The sequence below is a fragment of the Oryx dammah genome, unplaced genomic scaffold (assembly GCF_014754425.2).
Source record: "Oryx dammah isolate SB20612 unplaced genomic scaffold, SCBI_Odam_1.1 HiC_scaffold_4, whole genome shotgun sequence".
In the NCBI taxonomy this organism is placed as follows: Eukaryota; Metazoa; Chordata; class Mammalia; order Artiodactyla; family Bovidae; genus Oryx; species Oryx dammah.
In genome coordinates, this window is record NW_024070188.1 from 82,204,337 (window position 1) to 82,227,264 (window position 22,928).

The 22,928-nt window shown below is 44.1% G+C and overlaps 1 protein-coding gene across 3 annotated transcripts in view; it reads left to right on the plus strand.

The window, feature by feature from the left end:
* FNDC1 (fibronectin type III domain containing 1) overlaps positions 1 to 22,928 on the plus strand; it is a 112,086-nt gene that overhangs the window by 61,839 nt on the left and 27,319 nt on the right. For 2 of the 3 annotated variants that reach the window (XM_040238914.1, XM_040238916.1), the window contains 7 exons: positions 650 to 837; positions 1,549 to 1,656; positions 4,865 to 5,062; positions 6,568 to 9,210; positions 11,014 to 11,114; positions 13,253 to 13,364; positions 14,263 to 14,676. In XM_040238914.1, coding sequence (XP_040094848.1) covers positions 650 to 837; positions 1,549 to 1,656; positions 4,865 to 5,062; positions 6,568 to 9,210; positions 11,014 to 11,114; positions 13,253 to 13,364; positions 14,263 to 14,676 — 3,764 coding nt within the window. The remainder of the gene's footprint in view (positions 1 to 649; positions 838 to 1,548; positions 1,657 to 4,864; positions 5,063 to 6,567; positions 9,211 to 11,013; positions 11,115 to 13,252; positions 13,365 to 14,262; positions 14,677 to 22,928) is intronic. The other variant, XM_040238915.1, reaches the window with a different exon arrangement.

A 22,928-nucleotide genomic window follows, 5' to 3' on the forward strand; every position in this document is an offset into this window, starting at 1 on the left:
CCCCACATACACATGCACAGGCAACACATACACACACACCACATACACACACCCCATGAACACACACACACCACATATACACACAGACACCATATATACACACACACACCATGTACACACATACCACATACACCACACAGAGACACACACCGTGTACACCCACACCACATACACACACACACCACATATACACACACACACATACACACTCGTACACACCCCCACACCCCACTCCCACACCCCCCACACACATACACAGACATATACACACCGACACACACATACACCACATACACACACACACACCCATCCCCCCCACACCCCTAATAAGGCACTTGCCTCATAAAAAGTGTCCCCCCCTTATCCCTCCCTTTTAATTTCTGCTTGATATCTTGAGCAATAAAATGTTTTGATCTTGAAAAGACACTAAGCTCTGTCTTTCCTGGCTACTTTAGACATACTTCCCTGCAACTGAAGTAGATTCTTTGAACTAATAACAAAATCACAAGTCTAGAACTTTCTCTTCTTGATTTCACCACTTACCTCCAGAAGTCATCACTTATGGGGAAGGGAAAACACCAAGGACGCCATTGCTCACCTGCAGAGAACCGGTCAGCTGGGTGTGTTGCTGCTTTGTGTTTTCTTACAGACAGTACACTGTGCGCTACCGAGAAAAGGGGGAGTTGGCGAGATGGGATTACAAGCAGGCCTCCAACAGACGCGTGCTGGTCGAGAACCTGAGTCCAGACACCATGTATGAATTTGCAGTCCGCATTTCCCAGGGCGAACGAGACGGCAGGTGGAGTACATCTGTCTTCCAGAGAACACCGGAGTCTGGTCTGTATTCAGAATGGCCTTTGGACTTGCAACTTGGGAATTACCCCTAAAAGGAGATTTAAAGACCCTTCAGGGAGCCATAGTGATAATGGCCAGGAGAGGCATTTTTCAAAGTAGCATTACCCCTAAATCTCGTGAGAAGCTTCCTTGGGTCCATGCTTTATCCTTTCCTGGCTATTTTCCTGAGCATGTTTGTCTGACATGTGGAGTGCATTAAAACCACGTGGAGCCTTCATAAATCCTTGCTGTCTGTGTGAACGCCCTGAGTAACAAACACATGGCTCCAGAATATTGGAGAGACTCTCCTTTCTTAAGACTCAAGTTGTGCTTGATTCTGGGGGAGAAATTTGTCCTATATTCAAGGCTACAATTATTTTGTTTTAAATTATGTCTATAAAAAAACCCACAATTTTATCCAGAGGAAGTTGGAACTGGATTGTATTCTTCTTTGTATATTTCAATATTCACCAATGAGAGAAATTCTGAATTCCTAAAAACTTTTCCCCATGTGTGTCTAACCTCCTTGCTCTATGAGTTGGTAAAGCTGACATAAACCACTAAATACACAGAGCAAGTGGAGAATTTTCTCTCATGTATAATAAAAATTAACACAGTAGCTCTGCAATGAAACATATGTATGTAGGGACCATATGTCACTTTTAGAACAGCCATAAGGGCCTTTTTAAACCTTGGATTCTTGTCCTTTTGTAGCTCCTACCTCAGCTCCTGAAAATTTAAACGTCTGGCCAGTCAATGGCAAGCCTACAGCTGTCACTGTAGCTTGGGATGCTCTGCCTGAGACCGACGGGAAAGTGAAAGGTAGGAGCCTCATGACTGAGAGTGTAAGGCACACGTGGGAGTGAAATAGACGAAGAGAACTGTGTGCTTTGCCTCTGGTAAACACGGGTTCTAATCACAGGTTTGGCAACTGCAACAGCAACAGGGAAGCTTATATACGGATTTGGAATGCCAACCCAGCGGACAAGGATATTTCAGCAGGGTTTTCATTGTCAGTCAGATCGGGGTCAGCATGCAGATGACTTTCCATCACCCCCTGTATGCAGGGATTTTGATGCTACTATCAAGAGGGCTGTTGTTAATTGTATGGATGTGACATCATAACCTTTAACCAAACAAAGCGACACCTTGTTTTTCATTCTATGGATCTTTTCATTGTGCCAGTTAAGATCATGGCAGGTCAAGCTAAGCAGGAACCCCATGGGATCATAAATGTCTTGAATGGGCTACAAATATTTGTTGTTATTGTTCAGTCACTCAGTTCCCATGGACTGCAGCATGCCAGGCTTCCCCCATCCTTCACCATCTCCTGAGTTTACACAAATTCATATCCACTGAGTCTGTGATAACATCCAAACATCTCCTCCTCAGTTGCCCCTTTCTCCTTGAAAATTAAAATGTTATATAGATTTTTCCCCCTATTTGTCAACATTGAGAACAATTGAATTTTGGGGCGGGGTGGGATTTGAAGAAAAAATTGACCTTAAAACAGGAAAAAAAAATACTGTAGATTTTAAAAAATGAAAATAGAATAGTCACAACTAGATAAATTTTAAAATAGCCTGTTGAGAACATTAAATAAAAGCACAAATAATTTCTTTTTAATGTAAAAACATTCAGAAACCTTTTGGAAATCTACTTGGAGACATTTAAAAGAATGGTATTAAGGGGTTGGGCTTCCCAGGTGGCTCAGCAGTAAAGAACGTGCCTGCCAGTGCAGCAGACATGGGTTCAGTCCCTGGGTCAGGAAGATCCTCCAAAGAAGGAAGTGGCACTCCACTCCAGTATTCTTGCCTGGGAAATCCCATGGACAGAGGAGCCTGGCAGGTTACAGTCCGTGGGGTCGCAAAGAATCAGACACGACTTAGCAATTAAACGACAGTTGAGGGTTAGGGTTTGACTATACAAATGTACTCTAAGGGTACTTTTTATTGTCACTTGATTTTGGAAGAAAATTTTAATATGCAAAGTTTGTGTAAGCTGAAGGAAATTCAGCAAATTATCACTGATCTCCCTTGAGAATTTCTTAATTACAGAAAATGGATGGTTCTCTTTTGTATTCAACCTTAAGTTATCTTTGCTAATCTATAAGGATATCTTTTCATGAGACAGTAAAACTTACAGAAGATAGAAGAAAGTATTTTCTAAAATTGAATGCCTTCTTTCTAGATTTTTAAAGAACATATTGTACTATTCTTGCTCATTTTGTTTTTTCTTTTGGAATAAATCAGAAACAAATGAAGAAATAGTTGGCCCCTTTTAATAATTCTTTTTATGACAATTTGAACATTGGTTTTTGTATTATTATCATGATGCTGACAAGACTTCTGAAACCTGAATAAAAACATATTTTAGCTGACTACCATTTTTAGTTATTAAAAAAGTCTATTATTGTTACTTGGTGACCTTATTACCATGCTACTTACTTTTTTCCCCCATTCCCACATCTTACTTTACATTTATAGCTCTTTGGCAAAAGAAACTCCCTGGTAGTCAATTAAATATTGCCAGAAGTAATAATAGCTACTGAGTTTTTATGTCCCAAAGAACTCATGTACCTCACTAACCTAAAGGTGTAGTGGTAGAATTGTAAATTCACAATTATCCTGGGGCATTTTTTACATCTAAGAAAAAGAAAATATAATAAAAGAATATACTTTGACATGGTCAAATTTTTTCCAGATGAATTGAATCCATAAAAACAATCTAAGTTACAAAATTTTATAGACAGTGGGTTTTTAAAATTCTTACTTTTGACCACCACAAATGACTAGTTTGTTCATTTTCAAGAAGAAAAGAATGCTGGTTTATTTATTTATTTATTTATTTCAGACAAATGCTGAAAAGGATTTTTGGATGAAAGTTTTTTTTTAACTAATGTACTTTTTAAAGATTAGAGCTTAGGGAAAAAGGAAAGCCCATCCATGCTTCCCTAAGAAGTATGATGGTTGCATGGTTATTGTGTAATTCATTCCGCCCCCCGCCCCCCCAACCCTGCCACCCCTTGGTTAGTTCCTACTCATATTAACTCAATAAGTTATAAACCTTGAGTTACTGGCAGGAAAATATTCATGACAGTTTTTAGTTGAGGATGAAAATTATACTTCAAAACCTTGTTGTTAGTCACTAAGTCGCGTCCAACTCTTTGCGACCCCATGGACTGCAGCAGGCCAGGCTTCCTGGTCCTTCACTATCTCCCTGAGTTTGCTCAAACTCATGTCCTTTGAGTCAGTGATGCCATCCAACCATGGGACTGAAGCCTTGGAATGGATGGTTTCAAAACATGACTTCCTTATGTTGCAGTATTTCTGTATAAGCGCAGAGATATATTAGTTCCTTGGACTGAATTTGCTATGATTTTCAAAGCCCAAGGCATAATATGTTTGCAGATACAGGTAAACATTCAACATCACATAAATCTATGTATGACTCAGCAACTTGTCCTTACAGTTTTAAAAACTGAAAAATCCTTTTCCGAATATATTAAGAACTTCCCTAATTATTACAAAAGTGAAATTATATTTCAAATGTGGAATTTATCTGGCTTAATGTACAAATACAAACGGCCCCGATTCATAAAATGGAACTCTTAGAGGTGTCAGCAGCTATTCAGAATCAGCTCCGAGAAGTTGTCTTTCTTTTTCCCCGCCCTGATTTCTTCCATTCTGCCTATATTCTGTCATGGTAAGTTAGTAAATAAACACAACGAGGAAAAAACCCAAACACAGTGTAAATATTTTTGGTACGTTGTGTGAAGGCTGGCCTCCTGAGGTCCATATGCTGAGTTTGCAGTAAATGGAAAATTGCCAGCTGATTGACTGGTGGCCTGATTGAGTCGCCCTTTCACCTCCTACTGTCTCTTTATGCTCCAGCTGCTGACTTGGCATGCATAGCTAGAGTATTAATTTTAGTAATGCGCATTCTAATTCATCCTGCCCGTACAGTCTGTCTGCTGGACACAGGACTGTTTTCAGTTTCCTCCTTCCAACCGTCTGCCAAATCATTTCAGAGTACATTCTTTCATACGCCCCGGCTCTCAAACCATTTGGAGCGAAGTCCCTCACCTACCCTGGAGAGACGACGTCTGCCCGGGTAGAAGGTCTGCAGCCTGGAGAACGCTATCTTTTCAAAATCCGGGCCGCCAACAGGAGAGGACTGGGGCCTCATTCCAAAGCCTTCATTGTTGCTCTGCCACCAAGTAAGCATGGTGTGTTTGTGGCTCTCTTTCTCGCTCTCTTCATTACTCCTAATTGTGGTGTGTTATTTTGAATCATGCTCATGGGTTTAGAACTGCTCTGTTGATGAACTGCGGGGTTAAAGTGCTATTCTGATGTCTAAAATATTTTTGTGGTCCCTTCTGAAATTGGTTTCCCCAAACCCTAAAATGATATTGATTGGTAATGACATTAATTGTTACTATATTAATTACATATTATGTGATTAATGGATACATCCATGATTAATCTTATATCATTGTGTAATTTGGGGTTTATGATGACAGGGAAAGAACATTTTACAGGCATAATGGGACATTTTTAGTCGGTCCCATTTCAGTGAATAAATAGCACATAAAATTTTTATAGTTTGTATTCCATGGTTTTGGAGTGCAGCAGTATCCAGAAGAATTTCAGTTACCTTGTTTGTCTGCTCAGTATCAAAACCCAGCAGGTCAATAAAGTCCAAAACTGGAGTGGGCTGTATTTTCCTTCCTGCTTCTCTGAGTTCACAACAGATGTTGGTAGCTCTCTCCTTCATTATATGCTGTGAGGATCCACAGTCTACTGCAATTCTATCTTCAAAAAGCTGAAATAAATGAAGTTTGCTCTCTCTGGAAATCCTTCTCCCCTGACAGCATCCTTTTCCTGCATTCAACCCTGCTCTCCAAAAAGAGTAAATTGTAGGGTTCACATTATATAATGTTTTGCCTATCCCAGGGGTCTTTTTATTTTAAGCTTTATTGTGGGATTACAAATGTATCCATCATTAAAGGGATTTTTAAGTCATAAAAAAGCAAGTAAGGACATGTTATGAGGAATAGGGAAGTCTTTGTAATGCCTCAAAAATGACAAATGTGTAAGTCACCCCAGTCATTTGCAAATTACACACAACACATCTGCATATAACTTTAAGTACAGATCATTGAACATTCTGTGCCAGGCTTATGTGTATTTCTTGCCTACATTGTAAGGAACAACTATAATGCATTTGTAATATCTTGACAGTTATATTAAGAAAATCCTATATAAGAATTTGTACTTATGAACTCAATGGATTACTTCGAAGCACTCATTTCAGAATTCCTTCAAATAAGCTGTGGCATAGCCCGATTCAATTTATAGAAACTCAGCACACATATTCTCTAGGGCTATATTGCTTTAAGCAAAATAGAACTTTAAAAATTATCGAGGCTTCCCTTGTGGCTCAGACTATAAAGAATCGTCCTACAATGTGGGAGACCTAGGTTCGATCCCTAGGTTGGGAAGATCCCCTGGAAAAGGGCATGGCAATATAAGGACTATATTGCTTAAAGCAAACTAGAACTTTAAAGGAGATTGCTATAGTTGAGAAAATAAGTGTCCAGTGTCTAAAGGAGGAGAAGTTATCAGTTTTATTGCTAGTGTTCGGCATCTCCATACTGCCATCTTAATTATTTTTCATCACACATCTTTCAGATTGCTTCTTTGACAGCAAATTCTTTAAAATCTGTTACAGCCCCTACCAGTGAGTCTGACCTTCAACAGGAAACAGACACGGAAGATCAGCACAAACCTGAAAAGCCTGAGCCTTCTTCATCTCCTAAAGCGCCAGCTCCCTCAAAACATACTCACTTGCCTGTTTCTCCCCAAGGGAGAAATGTCAAGAGCCCGCTTCTCGAATTGAAGAACAAAATATTGGCTAACGGTGGACTGCTCAGAAAAGCCCAGCTTCCCCCCAGGAAGAATGGAGATTCTGGTCTTCAGTCCACAGAAATCACCGACGAAGAGGAGCCGGATTCCCGCGGGGACCCACCAACCTCGCTCCCGGAGACCCAAGGCCAGAAGTCCCAGCAGAGGCCACCAAGCAGACCTGTCCACCCGGTCCTCGCCGCTGGGAGGACTCCAGTGAGAGCCCGCGCGCCCGTGCTGCCGCGAACGGAAGGCGTGGACCAGCGCGGCTCCTCGCCCACCTCCCACCCTCGTCCGGGGGCGCCCCCCTCCGCATCTGCTTCTTCTGCCTCCCGTCCACCCCCCGAGAGCAGCGCTCCCCGCCTTTCTGGGGTACCTTCCCCCAGCCGGCCTTCCAGCTCTACTGACAATGACTCAGTGGGTCTAGAGGAGGAGGAAACCACCGCGCGCTCCCCGCCCCCCAAGGACGCCCTGTCGGAACACCTGCCTGGCAAGAGCGCGGCGCATGCTCGGCCGGCCCTGTCTTCCGGTCGCCACCCGGCCTGGAGTGCCCTGCGCGACCGAAGCGCGTCGCACCATGGCACCAGACCAGCCCTGCCTGCCCGGAGGGCGCCCCACTCCGAGGATAGGGAGGAAGGTTCCAGGGCCTCAGCCCCACCCTCGAGACTTTCTCCATCTCCTGGGGGGTCATCTCGGCTCCTGATCACCAAACCACAGCCCGGGTCTCTGCTCACCCGGGGATGGAAGGATGGTCAGGACGTGCCGGCCGCCAGGTCCAATGCACCATCAGGGTCCACCCGGCCGTCCTCGAGGACACAGGCCTCTGAGGGAGCAGGTGACTCCGATGGCAATGGTGACAGTGATGCGGAAGAGGGAGGGAGGCCGGCTGCAGCCACGGCCCCAACGTTTAGGTCCCGGCTGCCTGCAGGCCCACCGGTCTCTGGACACTTCAGTTCACTCAGAAACAGACCCTTCGCTGCCCACGGCAGATATCCACACAGGTTCGGCAACGGCCGGGGACCCCGGTTGCACCCCTCCAGCTCCCCTCCGTCCACCGCATCCTCCCGGGTTCACCCGAGGGTGGATTCTCACCCAGCTTCTGACCATCGGCGCAGCCCTGGAGGCCAAGACAGCGAAGAGGAGGCCGAAGACGAAAAGCCACTTCCTGCCACCGTGGTGAACCATCACGTGTCTTCCTCCTCCAGGCAGCCTGCCTCCCGGGGCACGGACCATCTGAGAGGAGGCCCCCAGAGAGGGGCGAGCCTGCAGCGGAAGGAGCCCCTCCCAGAGAACCCCAAATCCACGGGCACTTGGGCTGGGGTGCCCCCTCAGGCCAAACCTCCGTCCTCTAAGGCTCAGGATACGCAGCAGAGCACAGACGCGGGTGCGGAGGGCGGGTCTCCTGAAACGCAGCTGGGTGGCCAGCTGCCTGCGCCACGGTCCCCGCACCACCCGGGGCCCACGGGGCCCCAGAGGATGGGTGCCGGGTCCGCTGCTCTGGAAAAGTCGCCCTCCTCAGCCGTCCCAGCGTCCCAGCCACAGCCCCACGGCCCACGGAGCAAGGAAGTGGGGCGTCTGCCTTCCAGACCCCAGCCTGCGTTCCCCTCCGAGGCCGGCCGTCCACACCCCACGTCACAGGAAAGCTCCTCCTTCTCAGACTCTTACTCGTCCAGAGGCGGACAGTCCTCCCGCGCAGCGTCTCCCCAGAATCTGGACGATGACAGCGCAGAAGTGAGGACCGGGGGCGTCCGGGCCCCCGCATACTCGGCCGGTGCCAAGGACGCCACCCCGTCTCTTCCCAAGCACCGCCAGGTGGACGCTCAGGCAGGAAGCGCGGGCAATGGTCACCTGCGCAGGCCCGCGGGCAGGCCCGGCAGCCTGCACCCCTACGCCCGCACCAGGGTCCCGGGCAGAGCAGGCCCCCAGTGGGCGGGGAAGAAGGATGGGGCGTCCCAGGCCTCGCCAGCCAAAAGGGAGCCCCTGCCGTCCAAATCACAGCAGTCGGTGTCAGCCGAGGAGCAGGATGAAGATGTGCTGTTCTTTAAGGGAGGAAAGGACAAGGACCCGCAGTCTTCCTCTGCTCCGAAGTGGCCCTCCTCCTTCAGCCCCAGGGGCGGCAAACAAGTGGATGGGACCCTCGCTAAGGGGGAAACGGAGCCCGCTATTGTGCTGGCGCCCCCCAGGGTGGGCTCCCCGCACGACGAGAACGCCACCCCGGTGAAGCGGCCTCTTTCTCCACCAGCGGGCAGCCCCCCGAGAGCCTCGCACCTCCCGCCCAGACAGCCCACTCACAGCCCCGCCGCCACCCCGAGCCCCACGGTGGGCACCCCCGCGCCGTCGCGGTTCACCACGCGTGCGCCCGTTCCGTCTGTCCCCACCACGCCGATGCTCTCCTTGCGCCAGCGGATGATGAACTCCAGGTTCCGGAACCCGTTCTCACGCGCGCCGGTGAGACCCCCTTCAAGAGCAGGTGAGTTGTTTTTACCTGAACTTTGTTTTGACAGTTCTCAGCAGGGTTCATAGCAATTCCTAGAACTTTTACCTTACTGAGCATCTGCTCCATCTAGGCATTGGGTTAGGAGCTTTGACATGTAAACGCGATCTTATCCTGGTAACCGTCTCCTGGATTTGCATCGCTTCCCCGGTCTTCAGATGAGGAAGCCGGGGTTTAGGGGTCTAAGTGGCTTGCTGAAGGTCAGACAGCTAGGAGGTGGCTGAGCGGCCGTTCCAATCCCAACACCGACTCCACAACCCTCTGGTAGGTGTGTGTGTGCCTGCTCAGTCGTGGCTCTTTCCCGCCTGGTGGATGGTAGCCCGCCAAGCTCCTCTGTCCATGGGATCTCCAGGCAAGACTCCTGGCATGGGTTGCCATTGCTGTCCCATCGCGCTCCTTTGAGTTCCTTAAGCTCTAAGTCTGTGAATACATGTCACAGCCATGATGCCATACTCAGGTTCCTATGTTTTAGGTTGTTCTTGTGCCAGGGGGTATTAGGGAATCCACAGGAAGGTTTAGTTCCTGTGGAGGCTGGAACTTGTTCTGGTTATTCTGCATATAAATCTCTCAGCTAAAAATATCTGGGGACAAACTCAAATGTCTTGGATGAGGATTGCTAAGATGTTGCAATCAGTGAACGTTATTTAAAACCTCCAGAAAAGACTGTGAAAGACAATGGTCGCACAGAGTAACATGCCAATGTGTGACTTAGGTTTTGGACAGAATGTAGACAGCTGTGAGCTGGAGTCTGTGTGGACCCCAGGGCAGGAGCTAAGGTATTTACCTGAAATTGGCATTCAGTTAAGTGGTGCCTTGCATGGATTCGGGGCATAATAGAGCATTCTTGATTAAATGTATCAGTAGTTGTTAATCCATGCAATATACTGTTAATTTAGCTCAACGTAAAGCCCTAGAACAGTGCCCCCATGAGGAGGTTAGTTTTCCATTAAAATGGACTGTTTTATGCAAACCTAACACCCCAATAATAGATGTAAAAGTCACATTCCCTTGTACATAGTAAAAAAGTCAAGAAATTCTTTATTTTCATTAACTGTTTGAACGCGAGAAATGTCTCTGACCTGCAAATAGCTGTCGGGAAGCCCAGGCACTTTATCCGGTGGGCCAAGCTGGAGCAAATGTTTCCAGCAGAGGCCTCAACCAAGCTGCAGGTGATCAGAAAGGGCAGGAGGTGAAGAGAGAGAGCAGGTGCAAGGAACAGCCAGATTGCAACTAAAGGGCCTGCTACCTCCTCTCTGAGCAAATCCTTCTGTGGCCCCACTGAAGTCAGCAAGCTTTGAGTCAGGACTGTGTGTTTATACTTGGCGATGGATGATCTAGACCCGAGTCCGCTAGAGACGGTGGTTGTGTTTAGTATAATCTGCGGAGGAGAGCAGCATGGTATCTCACAGATGTCAGAGAGAATTTTCCCTGTCCTTCCAACTCTCCTCCCTCCACCTTCCAGCTGGCTAAAATAAAGCTACAACGACTACGGTCTTAAATTTTACCTGGACGTTTTACTTAGGCCAAATCCCCTCATTCCCCCAATATTGTAGAAAAGTGTGACTGTACCACTCTCCTCACAGACATTCTTATTTGCCATGTAGAAGTCACAGTTTCGGTCTATCTTTAGCTGATAAATTTGAGTTATTGGTTCAAAATTCTGTTTAGTGTTTTTGTTTGAAATGATATGTTACTACTTACAGGGTGGTATGAAACCAACTTTCCAGGAGTATTGAATTTACCAGGTTCTGTATTTGTTGTTTGTTTGGGGACTTGTAGGTTATAATGGAAGACCAAATGGAGAAGGGAGAGTACTTGCTGGTAGTAATGGAAAACCAAGTGGACAAAGAATTATCAATGGCCCTCAAGGAACAAAGTGGGTAGGGTAAACTTCTTTACACATACCAGTTGTTTTCATGCTGTTGGGAAGAGAAAAATGGTGGGCGTTGTATAATAGAAAATGAAGCAGTCTTTTTTTCTCTAGTTTTAACCACTTGTATATCAGTATACTTATACTGTATTATTTCTTCCAGTGCTCAGAAAAGGCTTTGATTCTCCTGAGAACTACTTTACTTTCTTCTCATAGCTAATTAGGTTCAGGCATGGGCATTTGTCTGACTCATTTGACTCACTGAAAAAGACACTGATGCTGGGAAAGATTGAAGGCGGAAGGAGAAGGGGACAACAGGGGATGAGATGGTCGGATGGCATCACTGACTCAATGGACATGAGTTTGAGTAAACTGTGGGAGTTGGTGATGGACAGGGAGGCCTGGCATGCTGCAGTCCACGGCATACCAAAGAGTCAGACACGACTGAGCGACTGAACTGATACTGATGGGCCTTTGTTCCCGTTCTTCTTGACTGGTTAAGAAGGTCACACAAATGTTTAGGCCAACCAGTCAGACAGAACCTGAGGCACAGCCTCCCCAATAAATTTCTGTTTTCCCACTCCTGTTAGCTTTATTTTATTTTTTCTTTATGATTCAATTAAACAGAGTACATATTTTCTATAAATTATCTCAAATCTTTTGTAAAAGAAAGCAGGTTAAAACAACTGAAGCAAAACAAAAATCTCCAAATCAAATAAGCAGCTTTTATCAGATCACCTTTTAAATCTTCCAACAATTCTTGTTTGACTGAAATAAAAGATAAGTAAGATTAGTACTTTATGTATGTTTAAGCTAAATGACTAACTTCTGGGGTTAAGGTAAATGTTTAAGAGGTTTTGGTGGGTTGAGGGTGATGGACAGAACACTTAGAATGTTCAGAGACTTAAAATATTTTTTCAAAGAATCAAAAAAATTATTCATAATAGAATTCCCAGTCAAAATTTCTCATTTATAGAAGTAAGATTTAGGAAAACATATTGATGAACTTCAAAGAAATTTCAGTCACAGGTGGCCTCAAGATACATTTTATCATTTCTCAAAGGAACAGAAATTTATAGAAGGAAGGATACATATGAAAGCAAAGTGTCATTGTAAACAATTTTGAATTGAAACCATATGGAGTAGATTTTGAAAGTAGGGTTTATTTATGTAAGTTTTATTTTAATTACTGAGATAGTACCCGACAAGTGGCTTGCTTGCAGGGGTTCCTTCAGTGACTCAGTTGTTCAAAGTCATGGTTTTCAAACACTGATGGGCATCAGAATCCCTGAGGGCTTGTCAATATGGTTTGGTTCAGACCAGGTAATTCTCATATCTGACGAGTTTCCAGGCAAGGCTGGGGAAGCTGGCCCAGGACCATATTCTGAGAATCATCAGTGTGGCACATGAGTTGTTTCTTAACAGAGATGATAATACCTTTTGTCCAAGTTGTATAATTTCTTAGAACATGAAATTTTTTTCATGTGTGCTATATTAGGCTAATTACAAATAAAACTGGTTTTGATATAACAACTTTGATTTTTAACACACAGCAAAATGGAAACCTGTTGTGTTCATGGCAAGAAATTAAAACAATTCAGAAATATAGAAAAAGATAATAAGCATCCCAAATCACTTCTCAGAAATAACCACTATTAATAGTTTGGGATATATCTGTCCAGAATTTTCTCTCTACACTTTTAAGCTTGTATATACAAGTGAATATACTTCATTTTGCAAAATAATCAGTCCTTTAATCTAAGTCTGCATCAGGATATCTCATGATAAATTCAGAATTTCCAAATCCTTTTCCCTGGCTTCACAGTATTTCACTGTATGGATAGGCCATGATTTATTTAATTTCTTTCCTCCATTGATAAACACCTAGGTCGTTTCCTGCTTTTGACATACAACATATTCAATGGTAAATGTATTTTGAACATCTTTTGAATATTTGAGAAAACTTGAAACAATTGTTATATGGATAAACAATTATGAAATATGACTGTTTTGTACTTCATTCCTATTATACCTTATGAATGATGCTGACAAAAATAATGTTTCCTATTCGCCTATATTTATGTAGTTGGATTAATGTGAATATTTTGAAATGTTCAATACATCCTTTAATCTGTGTCATGGATTTAGGTCGTGGACCTTGATCGTGGGTTAGTATTGAATGCAGAAGGAAGGTACCTACAAGATTCACAAGGAAATCCTCTCCGGATTAAACTAGGTGGAGATGGTCGAACCATTGTGGGTAAGTGAGAATGGTCCTCATGGAACAAAAGTGCCCTGAGTCATCTGAAGCGTAACAACTTCTCTCTTCCTCCTCTTCTTCATTTTTAATGGGGGCCCTTGGTCCAGTTACATTAACCTCGTGGAGATGAGGTCCCTCGGAAGGGGTGGAGCTTAGCTTCTTCCCTGATCCAGCTGTCTTCCTCCAGACTCCACCCTCGAGGAGGTGGCTCTTGACTTCATTCTTGGGATTGGGCAGTCCAGAGCAGACTTCAGCAATACCACTTCTAAAGCCAGACCCTGCCTGCTGCTTGTTTTTGTATAGCCTGTGAGCTCAGAATAGCTTTTATGTTTTTAAATGATTGCAAAAAAAAAAAATCACGGAATAATATTTGTGACATGTGAAGATTACATTACATTCCTAGCTCACTCTCCATACATAAAGTTTTCTTAGAACACAGAAACATCCATTTCTTGGTTTACTGTCTATGCTTTTTGTTCTGCAGTGGTAGAGCTGAATAGTGGCAACACAAAGCTTAAGATATTTACTCTCTGGCTCCTTGCAGAATAACTTTGCTGCCACTGGTCCAAAGTAATACTTAAGTCCGTAGTGGTAGGAGTAAGGACAGGGAAAGAATCACTTTCTTTCCTAGAGACTTAGAGTTATTGCTGGTAATGGGACATAACAATGAGATATTTATATACTTTTATAAGCTAGTGCAGAGTAATGGACAATATAAAAAGCCCAGAAGTTTCTAGATAGTAGCAGGTACTGTGACCTCAGCTGGTATCCTTTTCATTATTTCTTTGCCTTTTGTTGATTATAGAATATAAGACATTGAGAAGATACTTTCCACTTGCTTTTTACTTCCCCGGATTGTTTCACCTGGCTGCATAGCTTTTATTTGCTTTTGTTTCAGATCTGGGAGGGACTCCCGTGGTGAGCCCTGACGGCCTCCCACTCTTTGGACAGGGGCGCCATGCCAAACCCTTGGCCAGTGCCCAGGATAAGCCCATTTTGAGTCTTGGAGGCAAGCCCCTGGTGGGCTTGGAGGTCATCAAAACAACCACCCGTGCCCCCATCACAACCACGAGACCCACCACCACCACCCGCCGGCCCACCACGACCCCTCGGCCCACCACGACCCCTCGGCCCACCACCACCACCACTCGCCCAACGACCACCCGAACCACGACCCAGAGGACCACCACCACCACCCCGGAACCCACAACCCCTGTCCCCACCTGTCCCCCTGGGACCCTGGAACGGCATGACGAAGATGGCAACCTCATAATGGGCTCACGTGGGGTCCCGGAGTGCTACCCTGAGGAAGGTAACCGTCTTCGTCCTGTTGATAACTCATGTGGTAAAGTGACATTTCAGAGGGGGTGTTGCAGAGCATGCCAGATGCCATGAATGAGGCACACAACTTCAGATCTAAGTGGGCTTCCTCTGTTTTATCTGGCAACCCTTGTCCCCACCCAAGTCAAAAATTTGTCTGAAACATGAGACATTGTTAGTTTGGACCAGCGTTTCCCAAAGTGTATTCCACTGGATATTAGTAGCTGGATATTAGTAGATCATGTGTGTGTGCCAAGTTGCTTCAGTTGTGTCCGACTCTTTGCGACCCTATGGTCTGTAGCCCGCCAGACTCCTCTGTCCATGGGATTCCCCAGGCAAGAATACTGGGGTGGGTTGCCATTTCCATTAGTAGATTAGTACTTGTTATAATAATAATTTAGAAAAAAGGTTCTGTGATTAGCTATGTGATTCAGACAAAGTTAAAGGAACTTCTGACTGTTGGACTCTTAGCACTGAATAGTCTCATTGTGAATTTCCAAGAATAGTAGTATTTCCCAAGCATGTTTGAACAGCAGTCCCTCAGATGGTAAAGAATCTGCCTGCAGTACAGGAGACCTGGGTTTGATCCCTGGGGAAGGAAATGACAACCTACTCCAGTATTCTTGCCTGGAGAATTCCATGGACAGAGGAGCCTGGTGAGCTACAGTCCATGGGATTGCAAAGAGTCAGACATAACTGAACGACTAACACTTTCACTTCTTTCCCTTTGAAAAATGCTTATGCTTACATGACTTGGCTCTCATGGGAGTGGGGCTGTCCACTGGCTGAGACTGAGCCCTTTCCTGATCTGGGACACCCATTCCCAGCTGTCCTGTGCCCCTGCTGTGTCTTCTTCCTGAGAACCCCCCCACCATTGCTCCCCTAAACAACAGAACCTGGGGGCACTTTGGGCCAAGTCACGATGGAGCCGAGATGCTATCATCTTTTCTGCTTGTCCCTGTTCGCGCTGCCTGGGGGGAGGTCATCTGTATTTGCCTCAGGCTCCAGAAGGCAAATTCGTCTCCTTTCCCTCAGGTTGAAATGAATTGCCATGCAGGCTGTAAAGCTTCTGTCTTTTTAAGCTAGTGCAGAGTGAAGACCCTTCATTTCAGGAATCGCACGTGTGCCCTGAATTCGTAGCACACCATCATTCAATCTGAACATGAATGCTGTCTCCAAACTGAGAATTCTGTTTGAAATTAGTCTTTCCATGAAAAAGTTCCAAATGAACAGGAACAGATCTGATGTATCTGAAAAATTCACACCAAAGAACAGTAACACACGAAGAGGACAATCGGGAAGAAAATTCTCACACCACCAATTAAAAGTGAGTACAGATTTCAATTTACCTTTGGGTTTCTGGTATGAAAGTATCTTGTACTTTCCTTGACTTCTTCAGCATACACTGGTGTGGCTATTATTTAATTGAAGTATGATTAGAACAGATATTTCTTCATTAATAGGTTATAAACAGAAGAGTGGCTGTTTGGATTTTGTTCTAATTACTAATACTATTATTATTAATATTTTACATTTTCTTTTAGCTTTTATGTAGGTCTTTTGGTTTCTTTTCATTTACTTTGTAATTTTGGATTTTTAGTTGCCATGAAAGTCAGATTCTTGATATTTTTGTTTCTTCTTTTCTTTGTACATCTTGATAGAGATGTATATTTTTTACTTTACTCCTGTGCATTTGTCTGATAGCCTAGCCTAAGCCACATTAGTGTCTAAGGGTTAGTAATAGTTTACCTCTAGACAGCATTTTGAAAATAAGGACAAAGTTTTGGAAAAAGTTAAATTTGTGGAGAGCAATATATCTTAATTGTATGTCTATAATTTATTATTAAAAAATACTTCACTACGGCTTACCTTCGTTTTTATTTCTGCTGCTCCACTAACAATTTCATTAAATATTTTCTTCCTAATATTATTTCTAATCATAGTTGTTTTTATTTATGAAAAAACATCTTTAACAATAGCTTTCCTGACATAAAAATCACACGCCATAAAGCTCGTCCTTTTAAAGTTTTAAAGAGTTTAGCATATTGATAGAGTTGGGTGACTCTCACTATTATCAAGTCCCAGGATATTTTCATCACCCCCGAACAAACCTTACACGCATTAGTAGTTGCTCCCCATCCCTGCCCCTCCCAGCTCCAGGAGCTGCTCATCTCCTTTCTATCTCTCGGTTTGTCTGTTCTGGACGTTTTGTGTAAATGGAATCCCATGTGAAATGTGTCGTTTTGTGTCTGGCTTCTTTCACTTAGCATAATTTGTTTTCAAGTTATCTGTACTTCTTTCCTTTTATTGTTGACTAATACTCCATTGTGTGGAAAGACCACATTTCATCTGTTTATCAGCTGATGGACATTTGGGTTGTTTCCGCCTTTTGTCTATTATGAAGAAGCTGCTGTGAACATTTGTGTGCATGTTTTTTTCTTTTGAATATCTGTTTTTAATTCTCTTGTGTTGAGTTGTTTCGTTGGTTGGTAACTCTTTGTTTCACTTTTTTCCCTACTACTTTTTAAAAAATTTTAATGGCTGGTTAATTGCTTTACAATGTTGTATTGGTTTCTGCCATGCAACAGCGTAAATCATACATATGTCCTCTCCCTTTTGAACCTTCCCCCCCCACCTCCCACCCCATCCTGCCTCGCCGGGTTATCACAGAATACCAAGCTGAGCTCCCCGTATAATGCAGCAGCTTCCCACTAGCTATCTGTTTTACATAAGATAATGTATGTTTCAGTGCTACTCTCTCAATTCATCACCCCCCCTTCCCCTGTGTCCGTAAGTCTGTCCTCTATGTCTGTGTCTCTGTTCCTGTCCTGCACGTAGGTTCATCAGTGCCATTTTTCTAGATTTTATATACATGTGTTAATATACAATATTTGCTCTATGTTTAACTGTTTGAGGAAGCACCAAGCTGTTGTCCATAGCAGCTGCGCTGTTTTCATTCCCCGCTGGAAACGTATGAGGCGTCCGGTTCCTCTCCATCTTCACCAGCACTTGTTATTATCTGTTTTTTTCATTTTAGCCATCATAGCTTAGATTCTTTGTGCTACACTATTTTATAGGAGGGACTTGAGCATCCATGGACTTTGCTATTTGCAGGGGCTTCTGGGCCAATTCGCAGGGGCTTCTGGGCCAATTCCCCGTGTACCCCGAGGAACAACTGTACTTCGGTCTACAGTGTACACTCACAGGTGCTAGGGTTCCATGTGTACACACATGTGCTTTTTACCAAGTGCGTTTTGGCCGTGGCACTTTGTAGCCTAGTCACCTGAAATTGTTGTAAGGATGCTGACTTAGACCCTCTGCTGTGATCACTGTGAGAATACCTACCCTGCTGAGACTCCCCTCCTCAGCCCCCAGCTAGCCAACCATTTGTCATTACCTTCCATTGGCAAAATCCTAACATTTTGTTTTTAGCCTTCCAATTTTTTTTTGAACTTTTATTTTATACTGGAGTATAGCCAGTTAACAATGTTGTGGTAATTTCAGGCGATCAGCGAAGGGACTCAACCATACATGTACATGTACCCATACTCCCTCAAAACCCCCTCCCATGAAGGCTGGCACATAACACTGAGCAGAGTTCCATGTGCTGTACAATAAGTCTTTGCTGCTTATCCATTGTATTAATAACTATAGCAGTGTGTACATGACCATCCCAGATTCCCTGACTATCCCTTCCCTTCCCACCCTGCCACCCTTGGCAACTATGAGTTCGTTTTCCTTTGAATCATTTGTAAGTTCATCTGTATCATTTCTTTTTTAGATCCCACATATAAGGGGTATCATACAGTGTTTCTCCTTCTCTGTCTGACTTACTTCACTGGGTATGACACTCTCTAGGTCTATTGATGTTGCTGCAAACTGCAGGATTTCATTCTTTTTAATGCCTGAGTAGTATTCTTATATATATATATATGTACCACATCTTTTTTATCTATTCCTCTCTCCATGAGCTTTTAGATTTCTAGCCCTCCAGTTTTAAAAATCATCTTTTCAAATATCTTAGTCTTTGCTCTCCTGGTTATGTCAGTACCCTCTTTTCCTTGAAAACACTACTTTAATAGTGTTCTGGGAATAACCTTGTGTCATTAAATTATTCAGTAATTTATGCATCTTTTTCTAGATATCATAGTTATACATATTCCCGTATGCATAGATGCATATTATATGTTTGTTTCTAGTGTATTGACACCCTTTCTCTCTTTACATACACACATACACACACACACACAGATGCACAATTTTTTGCTTGCTATGACTTCTCTATTAAGATAAACTCTTTGCAGTAGAGACAGCATCCTCTGCTTCATCTCAGATTCCTTGTGGTACCCAATTAATTATGCATCTTTGGATATCTAAACCATACCGTAAGCCATAGGCATGCTCCGTTTTCTGACGGAGTAGTTAGAAAGTCTTTTGAGAAGTCTTTTTACCAGTGATCCTTGTTTTTCAGGTTCCATTTTGACAGTGGATCTGATGGTATCGTGTGTGTTTGGAAATGTTATGAGCCAGCTGAACATCTTCAACAATTTGTAACATGACCTTGGGGCATGCTTTAGAAGAACATCAGTCATTATGGAAAACAGTTCTCTCCTGCCACAGCTCACTCGCAAGACAGAAAATACAAAGAGAATAATTGAAAGTTCACTGGAGCTGGACCCACCAAATAATTTGCAAATATCATTGGGTTTCAAATGACTGTAATTTATCTTCTCTCCAAACTTTTAATGAGAATCTACTTTAACAGTTTTTTTTTTTTAAAAAGTATCTCTGGAACTAAGACCCAAACATTTTGTACTCTCTTTTTTAAATTTCACGACCGTTTGGATAAAACCACTCAAAAAATATACATATATAAACTGTACCACATGGTTGACGGCTGGCTGCTACTTTTATGTGAAGAGGTGGAAGCTTTTGGCATCGATTTTGGGTTGGCTTAAAAACATTCAGTTATATGCAGCTCCAGATACTCCAAATTGGCATTCAGGTGGGGCAAATTCTGAGGGTCAGCTTTTCAAAAAAACAAAACAAAAATAAGTAAATCTGTTTCATTACAGCTGGAAGTTTCTTTGACTTGGAATCAAGATGGTGCTATTTTAGAAAAATTATCTCTGACTTTACTTGGTTTTAAAACAAAAAAAAAAAGGAGCACTGAATCACTCAGTAGGGTGTTTACTTTTGCCAGAAGACTCAATTGTCACTCGTCTCAAGAAGTGATCCAAGTTCATAGGTGAAGGGCATGGTTTCTGTGGTCTGGTTCTGGACCAGAGTGCTTCACCTCCTTAAGGAATTGTACTTAGTATCAGGAATCCATGGAGGAGACCCTAGACTTGCCCTCTTTCTCATTCACTCTGGGCTTCAGCAATTGTACCATTTATTCATTTTGACCTGACCAAAAATAATAACAAAATGAAATGACTCTGAGCTGATAATAAGCCACAAGAGGACTACGTTCTTGAAAGTTAATAGACAAGGGAAAGAAAATGGTGTCATGGAAAACAACAGCAAGATAACCCCAAATGTTAGGTGGCGTGAACTTGAAAACTCTGATTTAAAGCAGCCCAGAAGTAATTCCTCTTGGATTCAGGCATATTGACATTGGAATGAACTGAAAAAAAAAAAATCTTGTCTAATCATTTTTCTCAAAATGCACATCCTGAAGGGTGGATCTCTTACAACCTCTCTTTGATGACATTTGCTGGCCACGTCAGAACACACCCAGCATCACCACCTCCATGTTGAGGCAGGTGGGATGCATCTCACGGGCCTCCGGTGTCTGCAGGGCTTTTCACTACGATCCAGAGGGGCCAGATAGGCGAGATGAGGTCGCCATTATCCGCTGGTGGAGTTGTTCTGGCAGCGTCACATTCATGAAGTTATGCGAAGTAGGCTCAAAAAAGTCTAATAGAAGGATTCTATTGGAATATTTCAGGGGAATGATCTGTTATTTCCTAACCATAAACAACATTCAAAATTGGTGCTTGTAACTTTTTAGTGAAGGAGGTTTATATACTTTTCTAGTTCAATTCCTCCTTCATTATGCTGCAGAATGATGATTCTAGTAAAGCGCCTGAAGGTTTACAAGCAAAAAGACTGGTTCGTCCAACTTTTAAACAGTGGAGGCAGTTTGATGAAGTATAAAGTATAAACTCTTTGGAGCCAAGGCCTTGCAGTTCAGCTCTGTTTTAGCTCTTTGTCCTTTACCAGCTGTGTGACTCCAGGCATGTTATAAATCCTTGGTGTCCTTGGCTGAGAAGTGGGTATAATCAACCCCATGTATCTGGAGATTTATGTGAGGATTACTTCAAACAATATATACCTGCCTGTGCCTGATGCCCTGAAGGCATGTGATACATCCCACTTCCTGCTTCCTGTCTCCTCACTCACCCTCTCGGCCTCTTAAGTGTGCCTTGGATTGAGAGTTCCGTATAATTTGCTGTGGCTTCAGGTCAAAGGAAGTGAAGGAGTTCTTCTGCACTTTTTTTTGAATTGGGAAATCTTTTGCCTCAATATTTCACCAACTGCAGAGAAAGGATCTTCTTTTTTAGCTGCATCTGCGCTCATGTATGGCTTTCCTCCCATCTTCCCAAAGCAGCTTCTGCTTAAAGCAGTACCCAGCTCGTGGAGGCAAAAAACTGTTTTTGCTTCAATCATTCACTTTTTTGAACCAAGTTTTCATCCATGCTCTTATCAGTGTTGTTGTTTTTAGTCGCTAAGTCGTGTTCGACTCTTTTGCGCCCCCTATGGACTGTAAGATCTTCCCTAGTAGCTCAGCTGGTAAAGAATCCACCTGCAATGCAAGGGATCCAGGTTCGATTCCTGGGTCGGGAAGATCTGCTGGAGAAGGGATAGGCTACTGCTGCTAAGTCGCTTCAGTCGTGTCCGACTCTGCAACCCCATAGACGGCAGCCCATCAGGTTCCACCGTCCCTGGGAGTCTCCAGGCAAAAACACTGGAGCGGGTTGCCATTTCCTTCTTCAATGCATAAAAGTGAAAAGTGAAAGTGAAGTCGCTCGGTCGTGTCTGACTCTTAGCGACCCCATGGACTGCAGCCTACCAGGCTCCTCTGTCCATGGGATTTGCCAGGCAACAGTACTGGAGTGGGGTGCCATTGCCTTCTCCGAGGGTTAGGCTAACCACTCCAGTATTCTTGGGCTTCCTTGATGTTTCAGCTGGTAAAGACTCCACCTGCAATGCAGGAGACCTGGGTTTGATCCCTGGGTCGGGAAGGTCCCCTGGAGAAGGGAATGGCTACCCACTCCAATATTCTGGCCTGGAGAATTCCATGGACTGTATAGTCCAAGGGGCGGCAAAGAGTCGGACATGACTGAGCGAGTTCACTTCACTTCATGGACTGTAACCCTCCAGGCTCCTCTTTCTGTGCGGTTTCTTAGGCAAGAATGCTGGAGTGAGATGCCATTTCTTCCTTCCAGAGATCTTCCTGACTCAGGGATCAAATCCACGTCTCCTGCATCCCCTAAACTGCAGGTGGATTCTTTACTGCTGAGCCACCAAGGCTTCCCATTGAGCCACCTGGGAAGCCATTAATAAAATAATAGTCATTTGAACAGTGGTTCGTATAATTAGGGCTTCCTGGTGGATTAAAAAAAATCACATATTAAAGTCTACAGATTGCATGTATAGGATAATTCTGTAGTCATAGCAGATCTAGTGGCTTTATAAGTAAAACACAACTTGTTTGTAAAGAGATGTTTGTAATCATTGGGATATTATTTCCAAACTTCATAGGCAAGTTAAGAAGTTCTAATCATTACAGGTTTATCTCCAGAGTCACTGAGAGGGGGTGGAAGCTTAGAGGGAGCAGGGAAGCCAGAATAGAACGAGGAGAGGCAGGAGGGCACCGGCATCATGTGAGCGGCAAGACAGGGGGATGGAGAGAATGAGTGAAAAATCAGTGTGAGTCGCTCAGTTGTGTCCGACTCTTTGCAACCCCATGGACTTGCAGCTCTTCAGGCTCCTCTGTCCATGGAGTTCTCCAGGCGAGAATACTGGAGTGGGTAGCCATTCCCTTCTCCAGGGGTTCTTCCCGACCCTGGGATCGAACCTGGGTCTTCCGGCTTGCTGGCAGATTCTCTACCGTCTGAGCCACTAAAGGCTGTAAACAAAGGAGTTCCCTGCCCTCGGAGAACGTCTGTTCTCAGGCCTGCCCCCTCCCCCTCTCCCCTCTCCCCTCTTCCCTCTCCCCCCTCCCCCTTCCCCCTCCCC